This window comes from Mustela nivalis (genome assembly GCF_964662115.1).
Source record: "Mustela nivalis genome assembly, chromosome: 18".
NCBI lineage: Eukaryota > Metazoa > Chordata > Mammalia > Carnivora > Mustelidae > Mustela > Mustela nivalis.
In genome coordinates this window covers 49,507,331-49,534,062 of record NC_139037.1, presented here as the reverse complement: position 1 = coordinate 49,534,062, position 26,732 = coordinate 49,507,331, and the positions used below count along the sequence as shown (strand labels likewise).

The 26,732-nt window shown below is 56.5% G+C and overlaps 1 protein-coding gene across 1 annotated transcript in view; it reads left to right on the top strand.

Moving 5' to 3' along the window:
• Positions 1–25,924, top strand: part of LOC309853924 (USP6 N-terminal-like protein) — a gene marked incomplete at its 3' end in the record, with an annotated part of 48,506 nt that extends 22,582 nt beyond the window's left edge. The window contains exons 3-13 of the mRNA XM_082712527.1: positions 20,141–20,180; positions 20,484–20,564; positions 20,899–21,006; positions 21,395–21,504; positions 22,176–22,224; positions 22,589–22,709; positions 23,384–23,478; positions 23,702–23,767; positions 24,302–24,401; positions 24,689–24,841; positions 25,143–25,924. Coding sequence (XP_082568653.1) covers positions 20,526–20,564; positions 20,899–21,006; positions 21,395–21,504; positions 22,176–22,224; positions 22,589–22,709; positions 23,384–23,478; positions 23,702–23,767; positions 24,302–24,401; positions 24,689–24,841; positions 25,143–25,924 — 1,623 coding nt within the window. The 5' untranslated portion in view covers positions 20,141–20,180; positions 20,484–20,525. The remainder of the gene's footprint in view (positions 1–20,140; positions 20,181–20,483; positions 20,565–20,898; positions 21,007–21,394; positions 21,505–22,175; positions 22,225–22,588; positions 22,710–23,383; positions 23,479–23,701; positions 23,768–24,301; positions 24,402–24,688; positions 24,842–25,142) is intronic.
• Positions 25,925–26,732: the final 808 nt, after the last annotated feature.

Below are 26,732 nucleotides of genomic sequence, written 5' to 3'. Positions count from 1 at the left end.
TCCCCTCTCCTCAGTGACGCCGCATCTCCCGCTCAGAAGCCCCCTGGGTCGTGCCTGACCCCCCGAGTAGCCCCGGGTCCCCAGAGCCTGCTTATCCCTCAGCCTCACCTGACGCCATAGCAGTCCCACAACATGACATGGTTCCCGTAGGTCCGGTTCACATCCCGTCGGATTTGCCTGATGCCCTTGGAGAAGAGCTGAACCCAACCCTTAATTTTCTGGGGGCAGAACTGGGGAGGAGGAGCCAGCGTCAGCACACAGAACCCCAACTGCCACCAACTTCCCTCGAAGCAGTAAGTGTCCTGAGCCGCCCTGTGAACGATCCCTCGGCTTCTGCCCTGCCCTCCTCCAAGGACCACGCCTCAGCTAAGGGTGCAAGGGCTTACCTCATAGTGCCCCTGTTGGGTGGACTTCACCTTCTCAATATGGAGCAAGAGGGCCCACACCTGACCCCTCACCTGGTGAGGGACCCCTTGATAAACGAGCGGACACATCTGCAGGAGACAAGGCAGTGCTGGGACCAAGAACCAGGGCTGCCCCACCAAGCCCAGGGATCGCGAGGCATCCAGAAGCTTCTGGTCTTGGCTCTTGGGGCATCCCCTGAGAGGCTGGGACTCCCTCTAGCTAGGCCCCATATGCCACGAAGAGGAGGGGACTGGGGCCCTGACCCATTGCTCCCTCCACTGCCTGCTTGGGGCTGGAGAGGCTGGTGCCCAGACAGGGGCACTCCCATGGGGTCAGGGTCCAGGGGAAGCAGTGGGCTTTACCCCCAACGCCAATGGGACAGATGCCTTCTGTGGGCGTGTGGCACCCACCTTCTCACTAGGCCCATAGTGGTCCCAGTTGCGTAGCATCTTCGCCCACTTGTCCGACTTGTCCACCCTGCAGGTCTCCTGGCGATGTTGCTGGAACAGGAGAAGGGGGCAGCAGATAAGAGACGCGGAGCGGGAGACCTCACATGGGCAGCGTCCAGGTGTCGTGCAGGTGGGGCCATCATGGGAAGAGACTGAGAGAGCCTAGGAGGCACAGGGCCACTCCCACTGACCACATCTCCAGGGGTCAGGTGCGTTCGAGCCTCGTGTGGATTCCGGGGACAGTAGCTAAGGTGACATAGCCTTGGGGAAAGTTTTTGGGGACTGGGTCTACTCTTCCCTGGCCCCATGCTCACCCTCTGTGTCCTGCCCATGCCCCAGGACAGGCTTGTACCTTGGCCTCATGGCTGCTGAGGCCAGGCAGCTCCTTCTCCCTGGAAGGCTTAGCAGAGCCCTGAGGACCAGATCCCAGCCCCAGAGCCCCCAAGACCCGGGAGGGGAGGCCTGACCCCAGGGAGGGCCGAGGCTGCCAGCTGCCTGTGGCTCGGGGCGGGGGGGGACAGCAGCATACCCTCTGTGGGTGAGGTGGTTGCTGCCAAGTGGGCTGGGCTGGGGTCCCTCAGCGGTCCTCCAGGAGGGACCTGCTCCTAAAGTGGGATGGGCCACTCCTAGCCCATCAGTCTGAGGACACCATGGGCTCACGGGGCCTGCTTGCCCAGTGTCTAGCCTGCCTCTCCTTCACTGTGTGCATCACCCTGCTGTCCCGACTCCACCCCTCTTGCTGGTCACTTCGGCCGCTCTGGCCGCTTGTATTGTCAGAGCCACGAGCACGAACCCCCCCGCGGCACAGATCTCCACAGCCACAGGTCAGTGGGCGGCGAGCAGTGCCTGGAGACACAGGAGCCACGCTGTGACCACTCACGGAGTCTCCAGCCACAATAGGTCTCGCGGGGGCCCTCGGCCTAACAACCTCCTTCCCTCGTAGCAAGGCCACTGCGCCGACCCCTTCTCTGGTGCCCCCCTTCCATGACAGCCTCCTGTCCCTCTTCCTACCCCCGCACAGGTCGGTCGGCCCCTCCCTCTGCTGCCCATCACCCCTCCCTGACCTTGCATGGCCCTGGCCTCATCCTACCAACCCCAAAATCATTCGGAATCTATGGTGGGCTTGACTGGGGTGTCACCTAGGGTACCACTTGGCCCTCGCCCCAGACCACAGCACCCTCCCACAGAAAGGACACCACCAACCCAGAGCCCCTCCCACTCTGCAGTCCCAGCTGAACTGATGGGATGCACAGACAGAATGCAAGAGGCAAGCCCCAGGCCTTCTCGAAGCAGGCGTGGAGGCCCCTCGTTGGGGTGCTAGAGGCCTGGCCCAAGGCCCAACTCAATTCCTGCCATGTGCTCCATCTGCCTTCCAGGTCGCTCAGCTCCAGCCAGAGCAGAGTCTGCCCCACAGAGGGCTCCAGGAGACGAGGCCCTGGGCTAGGGACATGGGTCCTGCCTCCACAGAGAGAAGTTCCTGTCAATGCATTCTGCCCCTGAGCCGGATGGAGGAGGACCCCAGGACTCACTGCAGGAAGCCATGATGGTCCGTGAGCCTGCACAGCGAGAGGTCAGCACCTTCCCAGGCATCCCCTGGAGACCCAGCTGGGCGTGCCTGAAACAGAGAGTGTCCGTGGTGGGGTCCCGTCCGAGCCAGGGGCAGGGGGAAAGGAGGGAGCAGAATGGCTCCTCTCGCCCCTGCATCCTCATGGAGCCCAGGACCCTCAGCAAAGGGCCCAGCATGAGAGGCAGGCCTTGTTGGCTCTGGGAGCAGCCTGACAGCGGCGCCTCGGTCTACCAGAGATGGCCCTCACCTGGCTTCCCCCACTCCTAGGGCCAACCACAGCCCCTTGGACTCCTCTGCAGGACTGCAGCTCTGGTCCCTTTCTAGGGCATTCATGCTCTCGCTGCTGAAATCTCCCTTGGGGACAGACCTGCTCCTACATGCCTAGGACCCCACCTGGATCCCCCGAGTTCCTGCTCTCTGGGATTTCAGCTTGGGCCTCCCAGCTCCTGCGGCCTATGATCCCTGCCTTGACCCCATCAACAACTGACCCCTAGGATTCCTGATGGACTCTCAGCTGCTTCCCATGTCTGGGATCCTCCCCCGCTTCACACTTGTTCCCATGCACTCTGGTCCTTGTCTGGGCTGAATGGGCCCATCCTTGGCTCTGGACCCCATCGGGGCCTCCCCTGGGCCTACTGGCTCCAGTCCACACCCCTGAAGTGGGGAACCATCGAGTCAATGGGCAGGGGGCAGTACAATGTTTTTAACTATGTAAAACGCTGTATTGAGCCTAATATATGGGTTCAACACAGATGCACATATTCCCATTTCTCACTCGCTTTAGACATGAACAACTGCCATTCTAACCTGTGCTTCTGTGTCTGGCTCTTTTCACGTAGCTTAGGTCCTCCAGGTGGATCCGTGTTGTGATTGACTTGTTATATATACAGATATTTTTCAATTCACATATATTGGTTATATATTGTCAATGGACAAATAAGATTAATTTCCGCATTTTCTCTGTTATGAGGCACACTGAAACATTGATTGCATGTGTGTACTTTTTAAAATTTTTCATTGGAGTGGCTTGACTTCCAGTATGAAGTTGAATGAGACACGTGATCGTAGATTTTGCTCTTATTCCTGGTTTCAGGGAGAATATCTAGTGCTTCCCCATTACACCTGATGGAAGCTTCTGGATGGTTTTGGAGATGGCCCTTACGGGTTGAGGAGGTTCCCCTCTATTCCGATTTTGCTGGAGGTTTTCATCACGAATGAGTGTTGGGTTTCATCAAATGTTCTTTCTGTATCAAGTGATATGACCTGTGATCTTTTTCTTTAGATCATTAACACGGCACGTTGCAATGATCCATGTGCACCTGTGAACCTATCTTGCATTTTCAAGAGAATTCGCACTTGGTTGTAGTGCCTTATTCTTTTATATATTTTAGCATTTGAATTCATTAGATATTGAATGAGGGTTCTCATTGGGTTCAAAGGGATATTGGTCTGTAGTTGGCCCTTATTTTCCTTCTCTCTTCTTTCTTCCTTCTTCTCTCTCTCTCTCTTTCTTTCTTTCTTCCTGTCTCCCTCTTCCTTCCTTCCTTCCTCCCTCCCTCCTGCCCTTTCTCTCTCCTTTTCTTGCTTCTTCTTTCTTTCCTTCCCCCTTTCCTTTTATCCCTTCTTCCCTCTATCCCTTCATCTTACCCTCTGTCCCACCCTCTCCACCTTCCTCCCTTCTCTTTCTCTCTGACTCTCTCTCCCACCCTCTTTTCTTCCTTGTTTCTCTCCATTGTACTATTAGTTGTGGGTATCTAGATAATGCTGTCCTCATAGGTTGGGACATAGCCCCTCCTATCCTGTTTTTTCTGGAAGAGACTTCATATCATGGGTGCTCTTACTTCTTTAAGTCTCTGGTATAATTTACCATCGAAACCATCTGGGCCTGAGGATTTCTCAGTAAGGTAACTACAGATTCATTTTTTAATCATCGCTCTACAGCTCAGATACCATGCTTTAAAGATGTCATCTGGCCTTCATCTAGGTTTCTGGTTCACACCTCCCAAACCCTTGCATTTTCTAGAGCAAAAAGTGTACCTTTTGTTTTAAGCATTGGTCTCTAGACCTCTGTTCCTGAAATTCTTTCAGAGCCATGGAGGTGATGTGAATGTCTTGTTATACATAACCAGCCACTCTCCACCACAGCTGGGTTTACGATCTTGAGGGGAATTTTGGGAAGGCCACGTGTGATGAGGGGTTTGGAGGCTCCATAAAAACTCAAAAGGCGGGTGGTCAGAGTGCTTACAAGTCGGTGAACCCTATTCTAGGAGACTGGGCCCAAACTCCTGAAGGGACCAGAGTCCATTTCAACCTCACCCTATGTATCTCTGTATCTGGTCACTCATTCAGTTCCTTGACCATCCTTTGTATGAAACCTAGTCTAATGACTGGTAATGAACCTAGTATGAAACACTAATCTACTAGTCAGCTGGTCTCCCAAGTTCTGTGAGCTGCTCTAGCAAATGAATAGACCTGAAGGAGGGGATTGGAGGGTCTCTGATTCTTAGTTGGTCCGTCAGAAGCACTAGAAACAACCAGATTGGGTCTAAACTGGAGGCTGTCTTATGGGCCTGAGTCCTTCAGCTACAGTGCTCTCTTAAGGGAGGTACAGTCAGAATGGAGTTCATTTGCTGGGATACCTGGTCAGTGTCTGTGAATACTGAGCTCATTCCTTGCTCATATAGAAACACACACGTGCGCACGAGTGCGACGCGCAAGTGCACACACACGCGCGCGCTAAAGACTGCTCTAGTTATATGTTGCCTCTTGAGGGTGATAGCAAGTGTGGGGTTTTGAAGAGTTGTTCCATGTCATTGGCCTTGTCCAATTTATGTGTGTAGACTTGTTTGTCATTTCCCTTCTTCCCCTTTCCATGCGTTCATGCATTGCAGTGATATCTTTCTTTCCTAGTATTGGTGAATCGTGTGTTCCTGTTTTTTATTCTTTCTTTCTCGCTAGCCATTTATCAATGTTCAGATGAGAAGCAACTTCTGGAAGGATATAAACAGTGCACCGTGTCTCCATGGTTCACTACATGCAAAACAGACCTTTTTTTCGCTTAAGAATGTATACTCATGTAACCGATGATCTTTGGAAATAATGGGCCTTATACACTTCATTTCTAAATTTCCCATCCATTTCTATTTTTTGGAACAGCACCAGGAGGATAAGGGTCAATTCTATCAGGTGGGGTAGAACTCTTCTGGGAGGCCATCCAGTGCTATACCCTTGTTTGGGAGAGTTTTGATCACTCGTTTCAATTTTTCAGTTTGGGGGTTATGGATCTAGTCAGGTTTTCTCTTTCTTTCTTGTTTTCAGTTTTGGTCATTTCTATGTTTCTAGGGATGCCCCCATTTCTTCCAGATTGCCTAATTGGTTGGCCTATTGTTGCTCAGAATATGTTCTTAGAATTGTTGGTATTTTTCTGATGTCGGTTGTGATCTCTACTCTTTCATTCGTGATTTTATCCTTTTGGGTCCTTTTCTTTTCTTTTTGATATATCTGGCTATGGTTTTACTGTTCTTGTGCATTCTTTCAAAGATGCAGGACTTGGTTTTGTGGATCTGTTGTACTGTGCTTTTGGTTTTGGCTTATTGATGTTTGCTCTAACATTTATTAATTCTCTACCTGGTTGAATTTCAGCTTTAGTGGCTGTTCTTTCTCCAGCTCCTTTAGGTGGAAGGTGAGGTTGTGTATCGGAGACTTTTCTTGTTTCTCCAGAAAGGTTTGAATAGCTCCATGCTTCCTGTATGGACTGCCCTTGCTGCACCCCAAGGGTTTTCATATGAATGTCATTCCACGGGATTACTGTAAAGTCACTGTTTTTTGTACATTCTCTATTTCCTTTTGAGCTTTTGTTCCCTTCAGGTCTCTCTTCACTTGCTGATCCTATTTACTATTTCTTGCAGGGTTGGTTTTCTGATCACAATTTCTTTTGATTTCTCTTTGCCCCAAAAGCTCTGTGTCCTTCTTTCCATTCTGAATGTCAGCCTTGCTGGGCAAAGGATTCTCGCCTGCCTCTTTTTCTCATTTATCCTCTATATATGCCATGCCAGTCTTTTCAGCCTGCCAGGTTTCTCTGAACAAGTCCAGTGCCAGCCTTATGTTTCTACCCTTGTAGGTTAAGGACCTCTTATCCTGGGTTGCCTTCAGGATTTTCTCTTTGCTCTGAAATTTACAACCTTTATGATGCTATGTTGAGGTGTTCACATCTTTTTATTGATTTTGAGGTGGACTCTCCATTCCTCTTAGACTCGAATGCCTATTTTTTCCCCCAAATCTGGAAAGTTTCAGCTACAATTTGCTTAAATATCCCTTCTGCTGCCCTCTCACTTACTTCTTCCTCTAGGATCCTACTTCTTCTAAAATTGTTTGCCTTTGTGGTATCCCTTAGGTCTCAAACTCTCCCCTCCTGACCCAGGAGCTGTTTCTCTCTCTTTTTCTTAGTGGTTTGTTCTTCTTTGTTTTCTAGAACACGGACTCCCTCTTCTTCCTCATTTATCCTGCCAGTTAGAGCCAACATTTTTGTTCCATCTCAGAAATAATCTTTGGGATTTTGACCGGATCCAATTTTAGTAATTTTATTTCTCCAGAAAGGGTTTCTCTAGTGTCTTCTGTTTTTTTTTTTTTTCTCCAAGCCCAGTTAGTATCTTTATAATCATTATTCTGAATTCTAGCACTGGCATCTAACTTATATCCATATTGATTAAGTCTCTGGCAGTAAGTACCACGCTATCATGTAAGAATCCTAACAACAGTAATTCGCAAGCTTGGCTGCAGCATAGGAAAATAAGTCAGAAAACAGATCTTGAGGACTCTGCTCTTGCTGCCAACACCTCCCCCATGTATGCACAGCACACAGGGACCCAATCGGCATGCTCTCCCGTGGCACTGGGCTCTCAGGACAGCCTCGAGGATGTGACAGTGAGCTCACTGTGCCCTAGGAGGAGGTCCAGTCCTGCTGAATGTTAAACTGCTCATCTCTCACCCCCTGTGTCTGCAGCAAGTATTTCTCATGCCGTGTTCCTTGGCCCTCCAACCACTCATGATATTTTTTGATCAACACATATGCTTGATATTGCCACAGTCAAGTCTGGTTGTCTCTCCCTTGAAGTTTATTGATTTTCCATCTTATATAAGGAAGATGTTTTCCTATAGGAAGGAGGTGAAGACCATTTCTCACAGGATCTTCCAATGTCCTGAGCCTTGCACCTTACTGTGTAGACACTACCTGTCCTGCTTTCCGAGTATGATAGAAAATATGCATCTATGTTCGTCCTTTTCTGCTTAGAGAATTAGTGCTCATAGTAGCATTTAACTGAAAGACCCATTTATTTCCATTTTTCTGCAGCACTGATGCTCTGAAATTGGCAAAATCTTCTATTTCAAAGGTGCTCTTGATAGACTTTGGGTAAAAAAAATTTAGTTTTGCTCCTTTGCACTATAATCTACTCTTGGGGCACCCCACTGGCTCAGTCAGTGGAGTATGTGGCTCTTGACCTAAGGATTATGAGTTCAATCCCTATGTTGGGTGTGGAGATGACTCAAATAAAATTTTCAAACTTTAAAAATTATTGTTGAACTTCACTGTTTGGTTTTTCAGTTTATTTGTTGGGCATTTGGTTGGACGAAGGAAACAATATTGTCATTGGACAGTGTTCTAATCCCTCCATACTTTCTTCTCTTCTCAGGGCTTTCTACATCTTGCTTCAGGGCCCATGCTATCCCCAGTGTCATCATTGTATTGTCCCATACGGCCTTTTCAAAGCTGTATGGCTTTGCAAGTCACATGGAGACATACAATATTCTTCAAACTGAATTTTATGTGTGGGGGAGACAATAGCCGCATTCATTTTTTGAAGATTTATTGTTTATTACTTGAGAGAAAGAGAGCACAGCAGGGAGGGGCCAAATGAGGGAGGGACAGAGGACCCCAACACCCTCCCGCCTGAACACAGAGCCCTACTCAGGGCTTAATCCTAGGACCGTGGGATCATGACCTGAGTGGAACAAAGTTCCACCACAACATGATTATCCCTTAAACACAACAAGATCTACAGCTTCTCAAGAGCCGTCCCCTCCCCAAACTGAGCCAACCGGAACCCCCCTGTGTTGGCCTTAGAACCACACGGGGTGCGGAAGGGAGAATCCGTCGGCCTCTGTAGAGGATCCTGACTTCCCATCCCTGACAAGGTGGTGTGCCCTTCACATTTTCTCATTTTGCTCCAAGAGTTATCAATTCTGTTCCTAGAGTTGCTTATTTTGACTCTTGGCTTGGTCCTGATTTGGCCAGTAGGAGCCCCTTTGAGCTGGCTCCTGGGTCCGTTTGACACGTCTTCAAATTCCTTAAGTCCTATCTTAATTTCTAGCACAGCCAGGTTGTCCAGATCCCTTATGGGCTCTCACCCTGGCATGAGGAATTTCTCTGAGGATGACCTGGCTTTCTTTTCATGCACAATGGTACTTATAAGCCAAGACCTGGGTTCTGGGTGTGCTTATAAACTTCTGGAATTTCCCCACTCTCTTCCAGTACACCATCCAGACCTTCTCGGTGAACATAGTACATATACGTGTGTCTGTGTGTCTGTGTGTCTGTTTGCGTGTGTGTGAGTGTGTGTGTGCATGGTGCTGTATACATAAAGGGTGTGTATGTATATAGTGTACACACACAAAGAAACAAACATTTACACTGATTTTCGTATCGTTTTATATCTTTATATTTCTACTGTTCTTTCTTTATATAGAAATTAAAAATTATATTGGGACGCCTGGGTGGCTCAGTTGGTTGGGCAGCTGCCTTCGGCTCAGGTCATGATCCCAGCGTCCTGGGATCGAGTCCCACATCGGGCTCCTTACTCAGCAGGGAGCCTGCTTCTCCCTCTGCCTCTGTCTGCCATTCTGTCTGCCTGTGCTCGCTCTCTCCCTCTCTCTCTGATAAATAAAATCTTAAAAAAAAAAAAAAAGAAATTAAAAATTATAATTTATGCTGATACTAAGGATTCTAACAATTTGGAGTTCATTCCAGTATCCCATCTTCCATATTCAAAACTCCCTTCTCCAATGAGAGAAGCCTTTAACCCATTATCCTCGAGATATCAGCTTACTCGATGGATTCCTTTGCTCCTACTCTGTCTCCTGTGCCAACACACCATGGTCTAGCTCAATTCCCCAAGCCAGCCTCTCCCTTCATGAGAGACCATGGGCTCAGTTTCTCCCACTCCACTGCCACCTGGGAGGATCCCCTCTTCCACCAGATCTGGATTTGATGTGCTTGCCTTGCCTACCCCCAGCCCTGTTTCAAGATGCCCCCAGGATTTGTTTGACTAGGGTAGACTAAGGTGACAGACACAGAGACATACCATGTCCCAGAGGAGAGTTCACTACTCATAGCTCTGGAGAGAAGGAGCCATGCCACTCTGGGCCACACGGGGCCCCACAGGGAAGCATGCGGTGAGTGTGGAGGCTCAGAGACTGAGAGGAGAGCAGGGCCAGGTATCTATTGTGGGTTTTGTGGGAAGGAACAGCTGAGTCAGGGTATGCGAGCCAAACAGGCTTAGGATTGGATAGTTTGAATAATTTCAGTGAGATCTGGGTTATATCTCTGGTCCCTAGTTGTCTGGTACCTAGCCTTGGCATCATGAGGCCAGGGGGAGAGTGTCCCAAACTACATGATTTTCGTGAAAAGAGCAGGTGAGAGACACAGGTGGTTTGCATCTCCACAGGGACTTTCAGGCTAGTTGTTTTCTGCTTCGAGAAACTGGATGACCCTGGCAGGGACAGACTGTCTGCGGGTGCAGATTTTGTTTATGTCTTTGACAGAGAGAGAGAACAAGCAGGAGGAGTGGCAGGGGGAGAGGGAGAAGCAGGCTCCGCACTGAGCAGGGAACACTGGGATCATGACCTGAGCTGAAGGCAGAAGCTCAACCCATTGCCCACCTAGGTGCCCCTCTAAATTCCCTCTGAAAAGCAAACAGCGATATCTTTGTAAAAATACATTCTATGTCACTTGGAATAGGTCGTGGGGCATCACATCTCCACCGCGAGGGCACCTGACTGTCCCCTCCACCATGAACCAGCACCAGCATAAACTGAGCTTGTGAATGGGAAGGCAGACTCGGGACCTTCCTATGTTGATGCCCTCACCCCCAGGGTGACTGTATTTGGGGATGGAGTCCATAAGGACCTGTCTAGAGGGAGACGAGATGCCCAGGTGGGCTCTACTGAATCAGGTAGACCCGGCCTGCTATGGCCTCACACCTCCATGGAGAAGAACTAAAAATAAACAGACGCTAATGCACAATAAGTCATTAACAAAACGTAATTACAATGACAATTGTAGTGACAGGTAGAGCCTGAAAGGAGTAGGCACCTGAGTAGGGTGCCAGGGAGGTGCCTCGAAGGAGGGAAGGGTGAATCCAGTGGAGTTTTCAGCAGTCACTGGGGTGGGCACAGTGGAGGGGGCTGCAGGGTCGAGCAGGGCAGGGGTTTGCTGGAGCCCTGCTCAGGGAGATGACACCATCCCAAAGCATGCCCGTGTCCTTGGAACCTGGGCGGGTGGACCGTAGCAGGGGTGAGGCCAGGGTGTCGGGCTGTGCCGGATCCAGAGCACTGGTTGGGAGCAGCAGGGACGGAACCCAAGGAGGGTCACGGGGCTCCACTGACTTTCTGGCCACAGGACAGAGGGGCTGATGACTTGTTCCTAGTGCTCAGGATGGAGGGAGAGGGTCATGCCTGGGACAGACCTGGGGCGGTGTGTGAGGTGGACTGAGAGCCAAGGAGCTGAGGTGGAGTGTGAGAGCTGCCTGAGTCTGGATCCAGGACAAGCTGGAAGAGGCTGGAGAACCCCAGCTTTGGCCTGGATTTCAGGTCACCAAGCCTCACACGGCTCCCTTCCGATGCTGTCCTGGATCTTTCCTGGCTCTCCAGGGAAGGGGGGTGGGGAAGGGGAGGCTAAGGGGAAGGGAGACATAGATGCAGGTCATCTGGGACATGGGAGGGATACACAGGAGCGATGGAGGCACCACCTCAGACGGAGGGGTGCAGGACCCCTTTAGCTGTACTCTTTCCCATCTGGTCTCCGGGGATTTTTCCGGGCGGTGGGGGAAAGGGGTCGTCAGGAGAGGAAGCAATTGGGACTCAGCATCCCATAGAGCACAAACAGCTTTCCTGGGTCAGAAGAGCACCCGTGCCACGGCCTCAGGACCCGAGGGCCCCTTCCCTTCCCCTCTCCATCCCACTCAGCAGGATCCCCAGGGACCACAGACCCCACCTCCTGCAGAGATGCAAAGCCAGGACATAGAGGACTGGAGCAGCCATCCCGGCCTAATGGACTGGAGAAAGGGGACTAGGCAGGCCAGGCTTGGGGATCCTTGTTGTAGCCCGTGATTAGTGACCGTGAAGGGCAGGCTCCAGAAGAAGACAGGGACAGCCGCCATGTGGAAGACCAGGTAGGTCCCGGCAGGGGAACACCACTGGGAGCGCCGGAAGGCCAGGCTCAGGCTGGACACTCACATCGAGGCCCAGGAGCAGGTGGAAGGCCTCCCATCCTCCTGAAGCCAGTCACATGGGGGCTCTGTCTCCAGATCAGCACAGACCTCAGTCCTGAGGTGCACACAGAGGGCCGGGGCACAACTCAGGGTGCTCGGGGTCACCGAGGTGCCCTGTTGGTAGCAGCGGCCCCAGGTGGGGACGTGGGCCACTGAGAAGCTCTGGGTGGCTGTGGCCACCGGGAGACAGAGGCCCACCATGAGACAGAAGCCAGTTACCACCTCCTGGACCACGACTGCCTGTCATGTCCCAGGGGGCCACCCATGCAGGGTTTTCTACAGCTGGATGAACACCGAGCAGCCAAGGCTCAGGCTGTGGGCAGCGGCCAGCTGCAGGAAATAGATGGGTGGGCACTGCTCGGACGTGGAGGCAGAGAGTCAAGGCCACCACACCATTGCCCAAAACCCCGCACAGGACTGCTAGCACCGGGAGGGGGAGGAACAACTCTGACTACGCCCGTTCCCTGTCTCATCTACAGCCTCGAGGTTACAGGTCTGGGCCTCATGGTGGGGAACAGGGTCCCAGGAGGAGGCGGTGCCTCGATGGTCATGCTGGGCCGGGCGCTCCCAGAGAAACAGAGGTCTGCTCCCTTCACCGGTCTGGGGCCTGCTGAGGGCCTCCACTGGTCAGTCACCTGCAGGGAGCTCGAGGGCCTCTGCACCTCTGAAAGGGCCACCCCGGGTCGCAAGCGCCACGCACGCACCTGGGCCCTGCACCAGGGCCGCCCCGACAGCCTCGGCTCCAACCAGCCTGCCGACAGTGTTTGTTGGAGGACTGCAGGGGTGCTACAAGGATGTGGCTGTCCAAAGCTGCACATGGGAAGGCCGGGAACACTTCTGGGGCCTGAGGAGGGGCTGAGCATGTGCTCCAGGTTGGGGTTGGGGGTCTGAGCCAGGCTGGATGTCGCCCAGCTGCAAATTGGCCTAAGGTGTGAACCCCCGCCCCCTCGCAGGGATAGCGAGGCCCCTCTGGAGAGTGGCTCTGCTCAGGGTGCAAGTCTGTGACCCCGTCCTCTGCGACCAGCACCCTTGGGTCTCCCACAGCAATGGCTTTCACGCCCTTCCCCATAGAGGGAATCCCGTCCTCCATCTGCAGCCACGAGCACCCCCGGGCCAGGTTTGTCTCGGGGTTTGCCCCTGAGTGGAGGGAGCTGGGTGGACATGCCCGATCCCAGAGAGAAGAGGGTGGCTGGAGCCCCGCGCTCCCACGCTCAGACCCTTTCCACAATGACCCTGCGGCCAACACCTGGCCTGCTGCTCCCCGGAGGAGCTCTCCCAATGGGTGTGTGGCATGGGAGCGTACTGGGGTTGAGCTGAAAGCGTCTCTGCCGAACCTGAGAGAATGGCCTGACGTCCGTGGCTCTTCGGACCCCACTTCCGAATAAAACGTACCCGCAGTCATCCTGTCAAAATCACCTCTGCCCTCTCTCTCTCGATGGCTTTGGGGAGACATCCCCGGTACGTGTGAAGATGGGCAATGGCCATGAAGGGGGCTCCTGGGAGCTCAAGAAGGGGCTGCATCAGGGACCTACAGAAGGGCCAGCACCCAAAATGACCCTGGATGCAAGCACACACATCACGGGTGTGGGTCTCAGGGGGGAGCCTTCTGCCTCTGCAGCCCAGGTAAGGACCGCGTGTGGTCACCTTCTCCAGGGACATGAGCCCTCACACATGGAGCTCACGCAACAGAGACTCACAGCCCCCTGTCCTGGGGGCTGAATACCAGGTTGCAGGCGTGGGCAGGGAGGGTCCTCCTGAGGTTGTCTCCTGGAGTGTGGATGGCCGTGCTCCTCCTGTGTCCTCCCTGGTCATCCCTCTGAGTGCACACGCCCCTGGTGTCTCTTTGTCTTCTCATAAGGACACCAGTCAGATTGAATCAGGGCCCTACTGTATGAGCTCATGGAACCTTAGTATGTCTGGAAAGGTCCTTTTTAAGAAACTATTATATTTCAATTTGATTAATGACCATAGAACGTATTCCTCATTTCAGAGGGAGTCTTCAGTGGTCCGTCAGTCTTCCATGACACCCAGGTCACCTCCATCCCCACCCCGCCTCCCCTCCAGGATCCCTATTGTTCTCAGAGTCAGGAGTCTCTTGTGCTTTGTCTCTCTCTTTGTTTTTATCTTATTTTGTGTTTCCCTCCCATTTGCTACGATCCTCTCTCCTGTCTCTGAAATTCCACCGTGAGTGAGAGCACGTGATCATGGTCGTACTCTGACTGATTGACCTCGCTGAGCCTCATACTCTGCACTTCTATCCACACCGTTGCAAATTCCAAGAATTCATTATGTTTTTTAAAATATATTGGATTTATTTTGTGACACAGGGCAAGCAAGTATGAACTCGGGAAACAACAGAGGGAGAGGGAGAAGCAGACACCCCGCTGAGCAGGGGATCCCGATGTGGGACTCGATCCCAGGAGCCTGGGATCCTGTCTACCCAAGAGGCAGACGCTTACTCAACTGAGCCACCCAGCTGGTGCATGAAATCATTGTTTTCATGACTGAGTAATATTCCATGGTGTGTGTATATGTATCTCCCCCTCAGCTTCTTTATGCATTCCCCTCTTGATGGACGATGTCTGGGCTCTTTTCATCGTTTGCATATTGTGGACACAGTTGCTGTAACTATGGGGTGTGCGTGTCCCTTCCCAGCACCACGTTTCTATCCTTCAGGCGATTACCGAGTAGTGCATGGGTGGGTTCGAGGGTAGCTCTGTCGTTCCTCTCCTTCTGAGGAGCTGCCATCCTGTCTTCCAGAGTCCTGCCCCAGACAACATTCCCATCAATGGAGTAGAGGGTCCCATTTCTCTGCATCCTCTCCAACATTTCTTGTTTCCTGACTTGTTCATTTAAGCCATCCTAACCAGGGAAAGCTGGTGTCTCATTGACACTCTGATTTCTAATTCCCTGATGCTACGTGATGTTGACTATATTTTCATGTCTCTGTTGACCACTTGTACATCTCCACTTGTACGTTCATGCCTTTTGCACATTGCATCAATGTATTGGGGGTGGTTCAGGTTGATAAGCTCATTACAGATTTTGGACACTTGTCCTTTAACTGATATAACATCTGGAAATTTCCTCTCTCATTCAGGAGGCTGTCCTTGTCTTGATCAACTCTTTCCCTTGCTAGGCAAAAGCTTTTAGTCTTGACGAATTCCCAATAGTTCCTGTTTGCTTTTGTTTCCGTTGCATTTGGAGGCGTGTCTGAGACAAGCTGCTGAGACTGAGGTCTGAGCGGTCGCCGGCTGCGTGCTTCTCTGGGCTGTGGTTGGATTCCTGCGTCACGGGGAGGTCTTTCAGCCCTGCTGAGTCCATTTCTGGGTGTGGTGCCAGAAAGCTGTCCAGGTTCCCTCTCTGCATGTGGCTCTCCAATGTTCCCAACACCAGTTACTGAAGGGACTGTGTTTCTCCATTGACTAACTAGCCTGCTGGTTGACAATGACCAGACCATAGAGTTGAGGGTCTACTTTGGGGTTCTCTATTCTGTTCCAATGAACTCTGTGTCGGTTTTGTGCCGGTCCCATACTGTCTTGATGTTGACGGCCGTGGACTAGTTCTGGAAATCCAGAAGGATGCCAGCAGCTTCGGTATTCTTTTTCCACCTCCCTTTAGGTATTTGGGGTTTGTGCTCATTCCCGAGAAACACTCGGTTTGCTTATTCCAGCTCTGAAAAACAGGCCAATGTATACTGAGAGGGATTCCATTGAGTGGGGAGAATGCTCTGGGCAGTGTAGACATTTTAATGATACTATGTCTTCCTAACCATGAGCACGGAATATTTTTCTCCTTCTCGGTGTCTTCCTTGATGTCTTTTACAGTGTTCTGTTGTGTTCAGAAGAGTGATCCTTTACCTCCTTGCTTGGGTTGATTCCTCCGTATCTTCTGGGTTTGGGTGTCGTCGTAAGTGGGATGGATTCCTTCATTTCCCTTTCACTCCTTGTTAGCCCAGAGAGAAGCAACTGACGACTGTGCATCTGTCGTCGATCCTACAAATTTCTCAGTTCCCAGTTGAGTTCTAGCCATCCTGGGGTGGAGACTTTTAGGTAGTCCATAGATAGGAATTCAAGAAGAGGAACTCATCTGGGAGGAGGACGAGTTTGATGTCTTCTTTTCCAATTTGGATGCTTTGAATTTGTGTTGTTTGACTACTGAGGGTAGGACTTGTCATGCCCTGTTGACAGCTGTGGTGAGGATGGACATCCCTGCCGTGCTCCTGACCTGAAGGGAAAAGCTCTCGGCTTCCCCCCATTGAGACTGGTACTTGCTGTGGGGGCTCCTACATGGCTTATCGGACATTGAGGTATGTTCCCTCTCTCCCTCCACTGTGGAGAGTTTTTATCAAGAATGGAGGCTGTACTTTGGTCCAAGACTCTGTGCATTTATTAAGATGCTAACGCCTTGGGTCCTTTCTCTAGTGAAAGTGGGGCATGGCATTGGTGGATTTGCAGGAGGGAACGTGGGTGGTGGGTGCAGGGTGGGCAGTAGACCTGAAGACTCTTGAGAGCTCTAAACTTCCAGTACAAAGCTAAAGAAGTCCCAGAAACGAGCACAGTGAATGTAGGGAATGCAGTCCCTCGTCCTGGGATGGTCCAAACTTGGTATGGGGACAGAAGGGGAGGACACTTCTCTTGCAGAGCGCAGATGAATGGGGACAACCGTCGAATCACTGAGTGGCACTCCTGAAACGCATTTACCATGACGTGTTGACAACACCGCAGTACACAGGGACGACCAGGGGCTTCCTGTAGAAATCCTCGTGGGTCCATGAAAGGCCATGATTCTGCCGTTCCAAGGAGGCAGCACCACTGCAGACATGAGAGCGATTCCTCCCATGGTCTGCAATGTGTATTGAAAACCACTGATTTCTTAATTATTTGAGAGAGAGAGAGAGCTGAGGCAGAAGGAGGGCAGAGGGAGAGGGAGAGAGACCCTGACGCGGACTCCCATCAGCATCCAGGACCCAACACAGGGTCCATCTCTCCACCCGGCAGTCCATGTCCTGAGCGAATATCTAGAGGGGGACCGTCACACGACCAAGCCCCCCAGGAACCCCTCCAATGTGCTCGAGGACAGAACGCACGCTGGCAACCCATGGGTTAAGAGCACATTCGTAAACCTGTCGACGAAGCAGGGGGTTGCTCCAAGGGCCCCCGCATAGGAGCACAGGATGGTGGGAGGGCACCAAACCTCCCCTTCCCACCATGCCTGGTACCAAGACCCTCCCGGAGAGTGAGAGCTGCAGGGGGAAGGGCTCAGTGCAGACGGAACCCCGCTGACCCGCACCTATGACATGAGACCCACCGTGGACGGAACGGTGGCGCCTCAGGGTTCCGCCGCTGCCTGGCGCACACTGTGCTCTGTGTCTGCCGGCAGCTGGAGACGCTCCCGCTCTCTGTTCCCGGCTCTGCCACACGTTCACTGACGCGCTCCCCCCACGAACCCCGTGTAGACCACAGGCGCAGCTCCCACAGCGACAGGTCACAGGTGAGTGTGAGCTGCTCCCTTCAGGCCACTATGGGGCCTATAGGCTCAGGGGGAGTAGCACGGGCCTCCACGGCTGTGGCCGAGACTCCCGGACCCCAAGCGCAGACCGTGAGCCGGCGAGGGCAGCCTTTCCACATCCCCCTGGAGGGTGGGCTGCCCCCGCTGCTGTCCAGGTCCCAGCTCCTGGGCAGAAAGCCCGCAAGCCCCTCCACTCCAGGGAGGACAGAGTCCCTCCTGCTCTCCCCTCTGCCCCTCTTTGGGCAATTCCCAAAACCCAGGCTGCCAGTTGGGGAGCCTGTTCAGAATCTTGCTGGCATGTGTTTATGAGGGGACGTCCCGCTCACGGACTTTTCCATGTTTGCAATGAGCTTGTCACATCTGAGTCACAGTCGATCCCCCCCAAGCCCACAGGGACACTCGCTGGCCGGCCATTCCATCCAGCCTCGAGCTGTCGGCCCCGGGCTCGGCTACGCCACCCCAAGCTCAGGTCAGCAATCCCCGGAGAAACCTGGACCCCCATTTGCTCCTGGGTACGGGGTGAAGGGACCGTGCTCTCACTGTGACCACGTGCTGGGGACGGTGGCTGGGAAGGGAGTCTGGAGGCAGGAGGGTCCCGGGGAGGCAGTGCCCGCGTGGGATCCGTCGACCCAGCATGGCCCTTGGAGCCCCAGGCTTCTCTCCACTCTGGGCTCAGACAGACTGGGGATCTGCCTGCTGCGAGCACACGCCTTGGTTCCCTGGAGTTCTGATGCAGGGTCTCCTCGGGATGTTTTTGGTTAGCAGCACCATGAACCAGGACCTGGAGACGCTGATAGCCTTGGAACGGGCCCACATCCTTGCCAATTACACCCAGGTGAGGCCCAGAGGGGACCCATCGACTTGCCGGACCCTCATTGCAGGGATGGGGACCGAGCACAGGATGGGCCCCTTCAGCCCAGACAAAGACCAGAGTCTTCGGGAACAAGTGCGACGTGGGGAGGGTCCCGGGCATTGTGAAGCAGCTGAGGGTTCATCAGGGATCCTAGGTGTCCATTGTCAATGAGTTAGAGGCAAGGATGATAGGTGGCAGGAGCTCAGGTGGCCCAAGCTGGGATCGCAGACAGCGGGTGCTCAGGAGATCCAGGTGGGGTCCTAGGCGTGTAGGAACAGGTCTGGCCCCAAGGGAGCCGTCAGCAGCGAGAGCACCTATGCCCCAGGCAGGGACCAGAGCCGCAGTCCCGTAGAGGAGACCAAAGCGGGGCATCACAGACAGACGCAGGCACCCTGTCAGCCTGCTCCAGAGCCAACACGGCCAGGCTCTCATGCTGCCCGTTTTCTGAGGGTCCTGGGCTCCCTGAGGATTCAGGGGTGAGGGGAGCCATTCTGCTCCCTCCTTCCTCCCTGCCCCTGGCTCAGACGGGACCCCCACCACGAACCCTCTCTGTTTCAGGCACGCCCAGCGGGGTCTCCAGGGGACGCCGGGGAAAGTGCTGACCTCTCCCTGTGCAGGCTCACGGACCATCACGGCTTCCTGCAGTGAGTCCCGGGGCCCTCCTCCGTCCAGCTCAGGGGCAGAATGCATTGACAGGCACTTCTCTCTGTGGAGGCAGGACCCATGTCCCTAGCTCAGGGCCTCGCTCCCTGCAGCCCTCTGAGGGCCAGACTCTGCTCTGGCTGGAGCTTGGTGACCCGGGAGGCAGACCATTTTGTGGCAGAAATGGAGCTGGGACATGGGCTGGGCCCGTGGGCACCCCAATGAGAGGCGTCCATGCCTGTTCTAGGGAGGCCCAGGGCCTGCCCTCTGCATTCTCTCTGTGCATCCAGTGAGTTCAGCTGGAACTACAGAGGGTGAGGGGCTCTGGAACAGTGGCGTCCTTCCGTGGGAGGGTGGTATGGTCTGGGGTGAGGGCTGAGGGGTACCCTCGGTCACACCCCCATGCCAGGCCCGCCACAGCTCCTGAAGGCTTCTGGGGTTTGGCAGAATGATGCCAGGGACAAGGCCAGGTCAGGGAGGGGTGATGGGCAGCGGAGGGAGGGGCCGACCCACAAGGGCGAGGGGCACGGAGAGGGACAGGAGACTGTCCTAGAGGGAGGAACCAGGACAGGGGTCGGCACAATGGCCTTACTATGAGGGATGAAAGCTGTTAGGCCGAGGGGCCCCGCGAGACCTCACCGTGGCCGGAGACTCCACGTTTGGTCGCCATGCTACTCACAGGTCCTCAGACCCTGCTCGCCGCCCAGTGACCGGTGGCTGTGGAGATCGGTGGGAGGGTGGGGTCGTGCCCGTGGCTCTGACAAGACAAGGGGCCAGAGTGGCCGAAGTGACCAGCAAGAGGGGTGGAGTCGGGACAGCAGGGTGATGGACACTGTGTGAGTGGCAGGCTAGACACTGGGCACACAGGACCCGTGAGCACGTGGTATCCTCAGACTGATGGTCACGGGGACACCCAGGCAGGAGTGACTAGGAGTGGCCCATCCCACTTTAGGAGCAGGTCCCTCTGGGGGACAACTGAGGGACACCAGCCCAGCCCACCTGGCAGCAGCAACCTTCTCATGCCCCAGGCGGGATGCTGCTGCCCCCACCTGAGCCACAGGCAGCTGGCAGCCCCTGCCCTCCCTAGGGTCAGGCCTCCCCTCCCGGGTTTTTGGGGCTCTGGGGTGGGGGGCCTGGTGCTCAGGACTCTGCTTCTCTTGCCTTCCAGGGAGAAGGAGCTGCCCGCCCTCAGCCCCCGAGAGGCCAAGGTATGAGCCTCTCTTGGGTCATGTGCAGGAAACAGTGGGTGGACATGGGGCCAGTGACAGCAGACCCAGTCCCCAAAGCTGTTCCCAGGGCTAGGACACCAAAATCCCTGTCCCAGGAATCCACACGTGGCCAGGAACCCACCTGAGCCCCGGAGACGGGGTCCGTTGGACGGCCCTTTGCCTCTCAATCCCCTCTGAGTCTGTTCCCAGCACAGTCCCAGCCCCCAGGTCTTCTGGACGCTGCATATGGGCCGGTATCCAGCTCTGTGTGGCTTATCCACTGCCCCACTTTTCCTGTTCCAGCAACATCGCCAGGAGACCCGCAGGGCCGACAAGTGGGTGAAAATGCTAGGCAACTGGGACCACTACGGGCCCAGCGAGAAGGTGGGTGCTGTGGGCCCGCAGATGGCATCTGTCCCATGGGGGTGGGGGTAACATCCCCTGCCTCCCAGGGACCCCGACCCCACCGGAGTGCCCCTGTCTGGGGGGAGTCTGCTGGCATAGCCCCAGCCTCTCTAGTTCCAAGCCGACAGCAGAGGAAGCCACGGGTCAGGGCCCAGTGCCCTCCTCCTCATGGGAGACGGGGCCAAGCTCCAAGGAGACCCAGCCTCTCGGGGACGCCACGGAGCCAAAGCCAAAAGCATCCGGATGCCTCTTGCTCCCAGGCCTGGCGGGGCGGGCCCGGTTCTGGGTCCAGGCACTACCTTCTCTCCTGCAGATGCGTCGGCGCCTCTATAAAGGGGTCCCTCCCCAGGTGAGGGGTCAGGTGTGGGCCCTGCTGCTCGATATTCCAAAGGTCAAGTCCACCCACCAGGGGCTGTATGAGGTAAGCCCTTGTGCCCTCAGCAGAGGGGTGGCCCTGGGAGGAGGCCTGGACAAGAGCCACGGAAACCCCGTGGGGAGAGGCTAGTCTGGGCCCTAGCTGGAGCTCCATCCTGGAGGACAGGGTTCGGTGCGGGGAGGGTAAGACCCAAACGCTGACCCTTGGTAGTGCCCTCGGCCCCCAGGCCTATGCACACGATCCCTGATGCAGGCATCCTGGGCACATTGGGCTCCAGGGGCGGGGGGGGCCGCCTCAGAGAACACGGAAGGAAGGAGGTGTCCTCAGGACACGGCCCAAGGCGGCAGGGGACACTCTCTCCTTCAGGGGCCGTTGGTGGCAGTTGGGGATCTGTGTGCTGATGCTGGCTCCTCCTCCCCGGTTCTGCCCCCAGAAAATGAAGGAGCGGGCCCAACTATCCTGCAAAGACATCAGACAAATCGACCTGGACGTGAACCGGACCTTCCGAAACCACATCATGTTCCGGGACCGCTATGGCGTCAGGTGAGGCTGGGGGACAAGCAGGGCTCTGGGGTACGGGAGCTCCTCGGGGGGTCCGGCGCGACCCAGGGGGCTTCTGGGTGGAGGACACAGGGTCGCTGAGGAGACTGAGAGGAATGGCAGCAAATGTGGTCTCAGCCACATGGTGAACGTGGGAGGGAGGACCCAGGGGTCCCTACCCGCACCCCGGGGCTGCTGCGATGGGGAGGGCATGGAGCCAGGGCCTGGCGGGGATCCATGTGAGCGGAACCCAAAGGTTGGCGTGGAGCACGTAGGAGGGGAGCCGAGCCAGAGTGTGGGGTCACGGCAGGGGGCACTACGGGGAGCTGGGGGACTGGCAGCACAGACTCGGCCGGGCGAGGACACACATGGACGGACTAGGGGCACACGCTCAAGGGGACCGCCCGCTGGGTGTGTTTCTGCGTGGACTGGCATTGTACTTTCCACAGTGGACAGTGTAAAGATAGCCAGGACCGTGAACCCCCAAATGCCACCCGGCCCCGCCTGGGTCCCGGATCACCAACCGTATCCGCCTCCGCAAGTGTCCCCCCCCTAGCCTGGCTGAAGACCGCGGGTCCTCTGAGGCTGCACTCTGCTCCGGACGGGGGGACGGGGGGTGCCTCCCATGCGGCTTGGTCAGACAAAGCCACCCACTCTGCTCTCCCTGTCCCCAGGCAGCGAGCCCTGTTCCACGTCCTCCTGGCCTATTCAGTCTACAACCCCGTGAGTGTCCCTGCCGCCAGCCCTCCTGCCCTGCAGGTGCCCTTTGTCTCCAGGATGCCTGAGCAGGCGGAACTCCTAGTTGGGACTCCAGTTCCCATGGCCCCAGAGACACAAGCGAGGGGCCCTACACCCTAGGACTGAGGCCGGGCTGGGGTGCAGACCTCAGTGCGGGGGAGGGAAGGACCCTGAGTCCCTGAGCGCTGGGTGCCCGGGGGCTCTGGCCTGCACTGCTATGGTACTAACGATCAGGGCTGGATCCTGAAGAGCCCGTGGGAAGTTCGGGACCTGGGTGGGGAGGTTGGTTCCCTTGTCATGACCTTCCCCCAGCGAGGTGGCCCCATTCCATGGGGTCTGGCTCTTGCAGGAGGTGGGCTACTGTCAGGGGATGAGCGACATTGTGGGACTCCTCCTGATGTTCCTGGGTGAGGAAGACGCCTTCTGGGCCCTGGCCCAGCTGATGAGCTTGGAGACCCACGCCATGCACGGTAGGGGGCCTGCAGAGCACCTGGGCGGGACCTGCAACTCAGGACTTCCTCCCTGCAGGGCAGCAGAGCAGTGGGGCGGCTGGGAACCCCAGCCAGCCCACCTCCCCACCAGGAAACGGCACGGCCTCCTCAGGGCGATTGTAGCCATGATTACTGGCCCCAGCGTTTGCAGACCGTTCTCGCCTTCCTACGGGGCCTTCAGCACCCTGTCTGGGAGCCGCCTTGCCTGCCGGGTCCCCCGGCAGCCCACGGCCAGACGAAGACCTGACGGTGGCATGTCCCGCTCCCTGGACCCTCAGTCCAGCACCCAAGCCCAGGATTTGGGCCTACGCAACACCATCACCCTCCCTGTGGGAGTCTCATTCTGCCCCTCAGGGCTGCTAACCCCCTTGCCCCTGCTGTGACCACCGCAGGAAGTGTGCTGGGTCCGACGGCCCTGGTACAAAGCCTGGCTACTCACTCAGCTCGGTCTCTGGGAGGAGGAGGGTCCTCTGGCCCAGCCACCAGGCCTGGACGGCTCTGCTGCGTTTGTGGACCAGCGGGCACAACCAGGGCTGGGAGGGCTATGGCCACACACTCCAGTCAGGGTTTGGGAGCGGAGCCCCCTGGCAGAGTCAACACCCACCTGGTGGGGGACAAGACTCTGATGGTGGGGGTGACTGGGGCCTTCTCAGGGTTCTTCGCTCCGGGATTCCCAAAGCTGGCCCGTTTCCAGCGGCATCATGACATCATCATGGAGAAGGAGCTCAAAGGCCTGAAGAAACATCTGGTGAATAGACGCTCCCCGGAAGCCCAGCCCTCACCACCCGGGGCAGGGGTATGGGACCCGCAGAACCCTGCCCATGCTGCCCAGAGCCCGGTGTCCTGCTCTGTCTCCTGCTGGGCCCAGGGCGCCCTCGGGACCGAGCGGGGAAGTGGGGTGTATCCACCTGGCTGCTGGTGTGGCGTGAGGCTGCCAGCTGGGCCCCGAGCACCTTGTGTCCCTCTGCCAGGACGAGCAAGGGATGAGCGCGGGGCTGTACACCACCAAGTGGTTTCTGCAATGTTTCATCGGCCGGGTAAGACCCTCAGGCAAACCTGTTCCCTGACCTGCTCCTGGCTCGGGGCCCAGGGGAAGCCCAAGCTCAGCCTCATGTTCCAGACCAGCCAGGCCCGACCCCGAAGGGCCTGAGCCTGAGGCTCTTGGTCCAGACCCATCCTGCAGCCTCGAACGGGGCCCTTGGACGAGGTTCTGGGGACCGGCGCTGTCCGTCTCCGCCTCCCCAGGAAGGCCAGTTCAGCCTGGGAGCTGACGGGTCCTCTGCCCAATCTGCGGCTAACCTGCAGTCCTGTCCGGGTGTGTGGGCACCGAGAGTGGAGCAGAGTCTGTGGCCCCGCATTTCTGGGTGTCCTACTGGCCAGTCCCTTCCCGCCCAAGGCTGTCTGGAGCCCATCTTCCCCAGGAGGAGGACACCCACGGGACGGGTTGCAGAGCCCCGTCCGACGCAGCCAGGGCGACGGGATGGCAGGGGCAGGGCAGACGGGAGGCCTTCACACAGGCGGAGAACCCCTGGGACTAACTGAGGCTGCTCCCCCCACCTGCTCACCCGCAGACCCCAATCGCGCTCACCCTGAAGCTCTGGGACGCCTACATCCTGGACGGAGAGCGCGTCCTCACAGCTATGGCCTACACCGTCCTCAGGCTACACCGCAGTAAGGGACCCCGCGGGAGCCCAGGGGTGTCTGATGCAGGTTTCGGGGGCCGGGGAGATGGCCCACTCCTCCCAGGAGCGAGGAGCAGGCTGGCCTTGGTGGAGGGACACTGGCTGGCTGGTGGCTTGGGGGCTGCCCTGCAGAGGAGCAGGGGCCACGGGGCCTCTCCTGCGAGGCTCTGCACGTGGTGCTCCTGGGAACAGCGGGACGCCCAACCGCCGTCCCCGGGCAGGATCCTAGGATGGTAGGGAGGCGCCCCTCTGCTCTGACTCACACCCGTTGCCCAGAACACCTCCTGAAGCTGCCCCTGGAAGGGCTGCAGGGCTTCCTTCAAGACACCCTGGCCCAGCCCTGGGCCCTGGAGGATGAGGCCGTCCTCAGACACCTTCGGGCCTCCATGGCCCATCTCCGACGGAAGAAGTGTGACCTGCCCCCGCCAGGTGGGCTCCAGTCCCCAGCCCCTCCAGCCTCACCCTCCTGGGGCAGCTCACAGTGGACCCAGTATCCGAGGGGCCTCCTCTTTGTCTTTGTCCCTCTGTTCTTCTGCTCCAACCTCGGGGAACCCAGGCCCGGCCTGTGCATCGGGGTGCTCCCTGTGGGGGCAGGGCATGCGCGGCCTGGATTAGCTGTGAGGGGCAGGCCGGGGTGGACACCCAGGGAGCCGGGAGCACAGCCTGGATACAGAGCCTGCTGGGCACAAGCAGCCTACTGGAGACGCTGACCCAGTCTGCCTCTTTGCAGCCGGCCCTGAGGAGTTCCCCAAGATGCCCCTGGGCCAGGAGCACGGGTCCCCAGTCCTGACGGCCCTCTTCCGCTCTCCTACCCTGGAGACGCTCTCCGGAGCAGTCAGGCTGGCCTCCTCAGTCCCAGCCACACATGCTGAGCAGCCGGGACCCCTTCCACGCCAGGCTGTGATCAAGGCCGAGCAGCAGCTGCGGGAGGGAAGGTCGACGCAGCGCTTGGCTGCACCCCTGCTGCCGGGAGCCCCTGGCACCCCGGTTCTGTCGCGGCTGCCCCAGCAGCGATGCAGTTCCCTCCCCAACCTCCCAGGACACCAGGGGGGTGTGTGTAGGGGGCCTGTGGACATGGCCTTGAGGCCACAACCGTGGGCCCCTTTTCCTTCAGCCACTGCCAGGGCCACACCTGTGGCCACACCCCAGACCAGGCCCCAAAATGTGTCTAGGTCTCCTGGGATGAGGACACCCCAGCCCAGGAAGGAGGAACCCTTAGGACCCGGGACACCCTTCCTGCCCTGGAGCCTCCGGAGCTCCTGCCTCTTTGTGTGCTTGGACCGGCCCAGTCGAGACACCTGCGGGCCAATGCAGAGCCCGCAGCCCAAGGGCCCTGCACACGCCTGGGCCCCGCTGACTGCCTCCTCGATGCGCAACGTCAATTCCCCAAGGCCTCTGGAGAAGAGCTTGGGGGCTGAGAGGCTCTGGGCAGCCAGCACGGTGCCCTGCCTCCTCACTCTGGACTTTTTAGAAGATCGCACCCCCGCCAGGAGGTACAAGTCACTGACCTAGAGGGACCTCCGTTGGCCTGAAACCAGGCTCGGGGGAGCAGAAGCGACACAAGCACCCCAACCCCACAATGACCAGAAGGAGAACTGAGAGGTCGGAGGCCTCATGGCCTTGGGCCGTCCTGAGTTCTGACCCAAAGCTGGTGAAGTCCACGAGAACACACTGTGTCCGCGTGGGGACTGGCCGTGCCCCACGGGTGCACGACTCCCACCACAGGTCACCCCAGCCTGGGCACAGCAGGGAAGTGCAGTGGGCTCTGCCCTCCCCTCCCCCACAGGAGGAGGCAAGGGCCACCAGAGCCCAGGACTCCAGCGATCACCTGCCAACCTCGGGGCAGTGGCCGAGGCCAGGCAGACGTGTTGGGACCCTGTCCGGGAACCCCGACGCTGCATCCCAGCTCAGGTCAGCATCCTAGCACCTGCCTCTCAAGACCCCAATCTCGGGAAACGTCCTGACACCCGCAGTCAGCACCAGTGGAAGCGCCAATGGGGGACCCTAGCTCCCAGGCCTCCGTGCGATTTCCTCCTGACCCTGAAGGAGAAGCAGGTCTCCATCCCTAGGGGAAGGCTGGCACCCTTGCTTCCTAGCCTCTCTTGACTGCTGACATTCAATAAAGTATTGACGTGGTCGAACACAAAGCCTGCCTGAATTGTGGAGCCCAGACTCTCTGCAAGATGCACCAGACAGACACCCAGAGAGAAGAGGGTGGCTAGGCCCAGGCCGCCTCCCCAGTACCCGCAGGTCTCCCCTCAGAGGGGCCTCCAGGCAGACAATGCTGAGGGACCCGGGGCCCTTCCCACCTCGGCCTGAC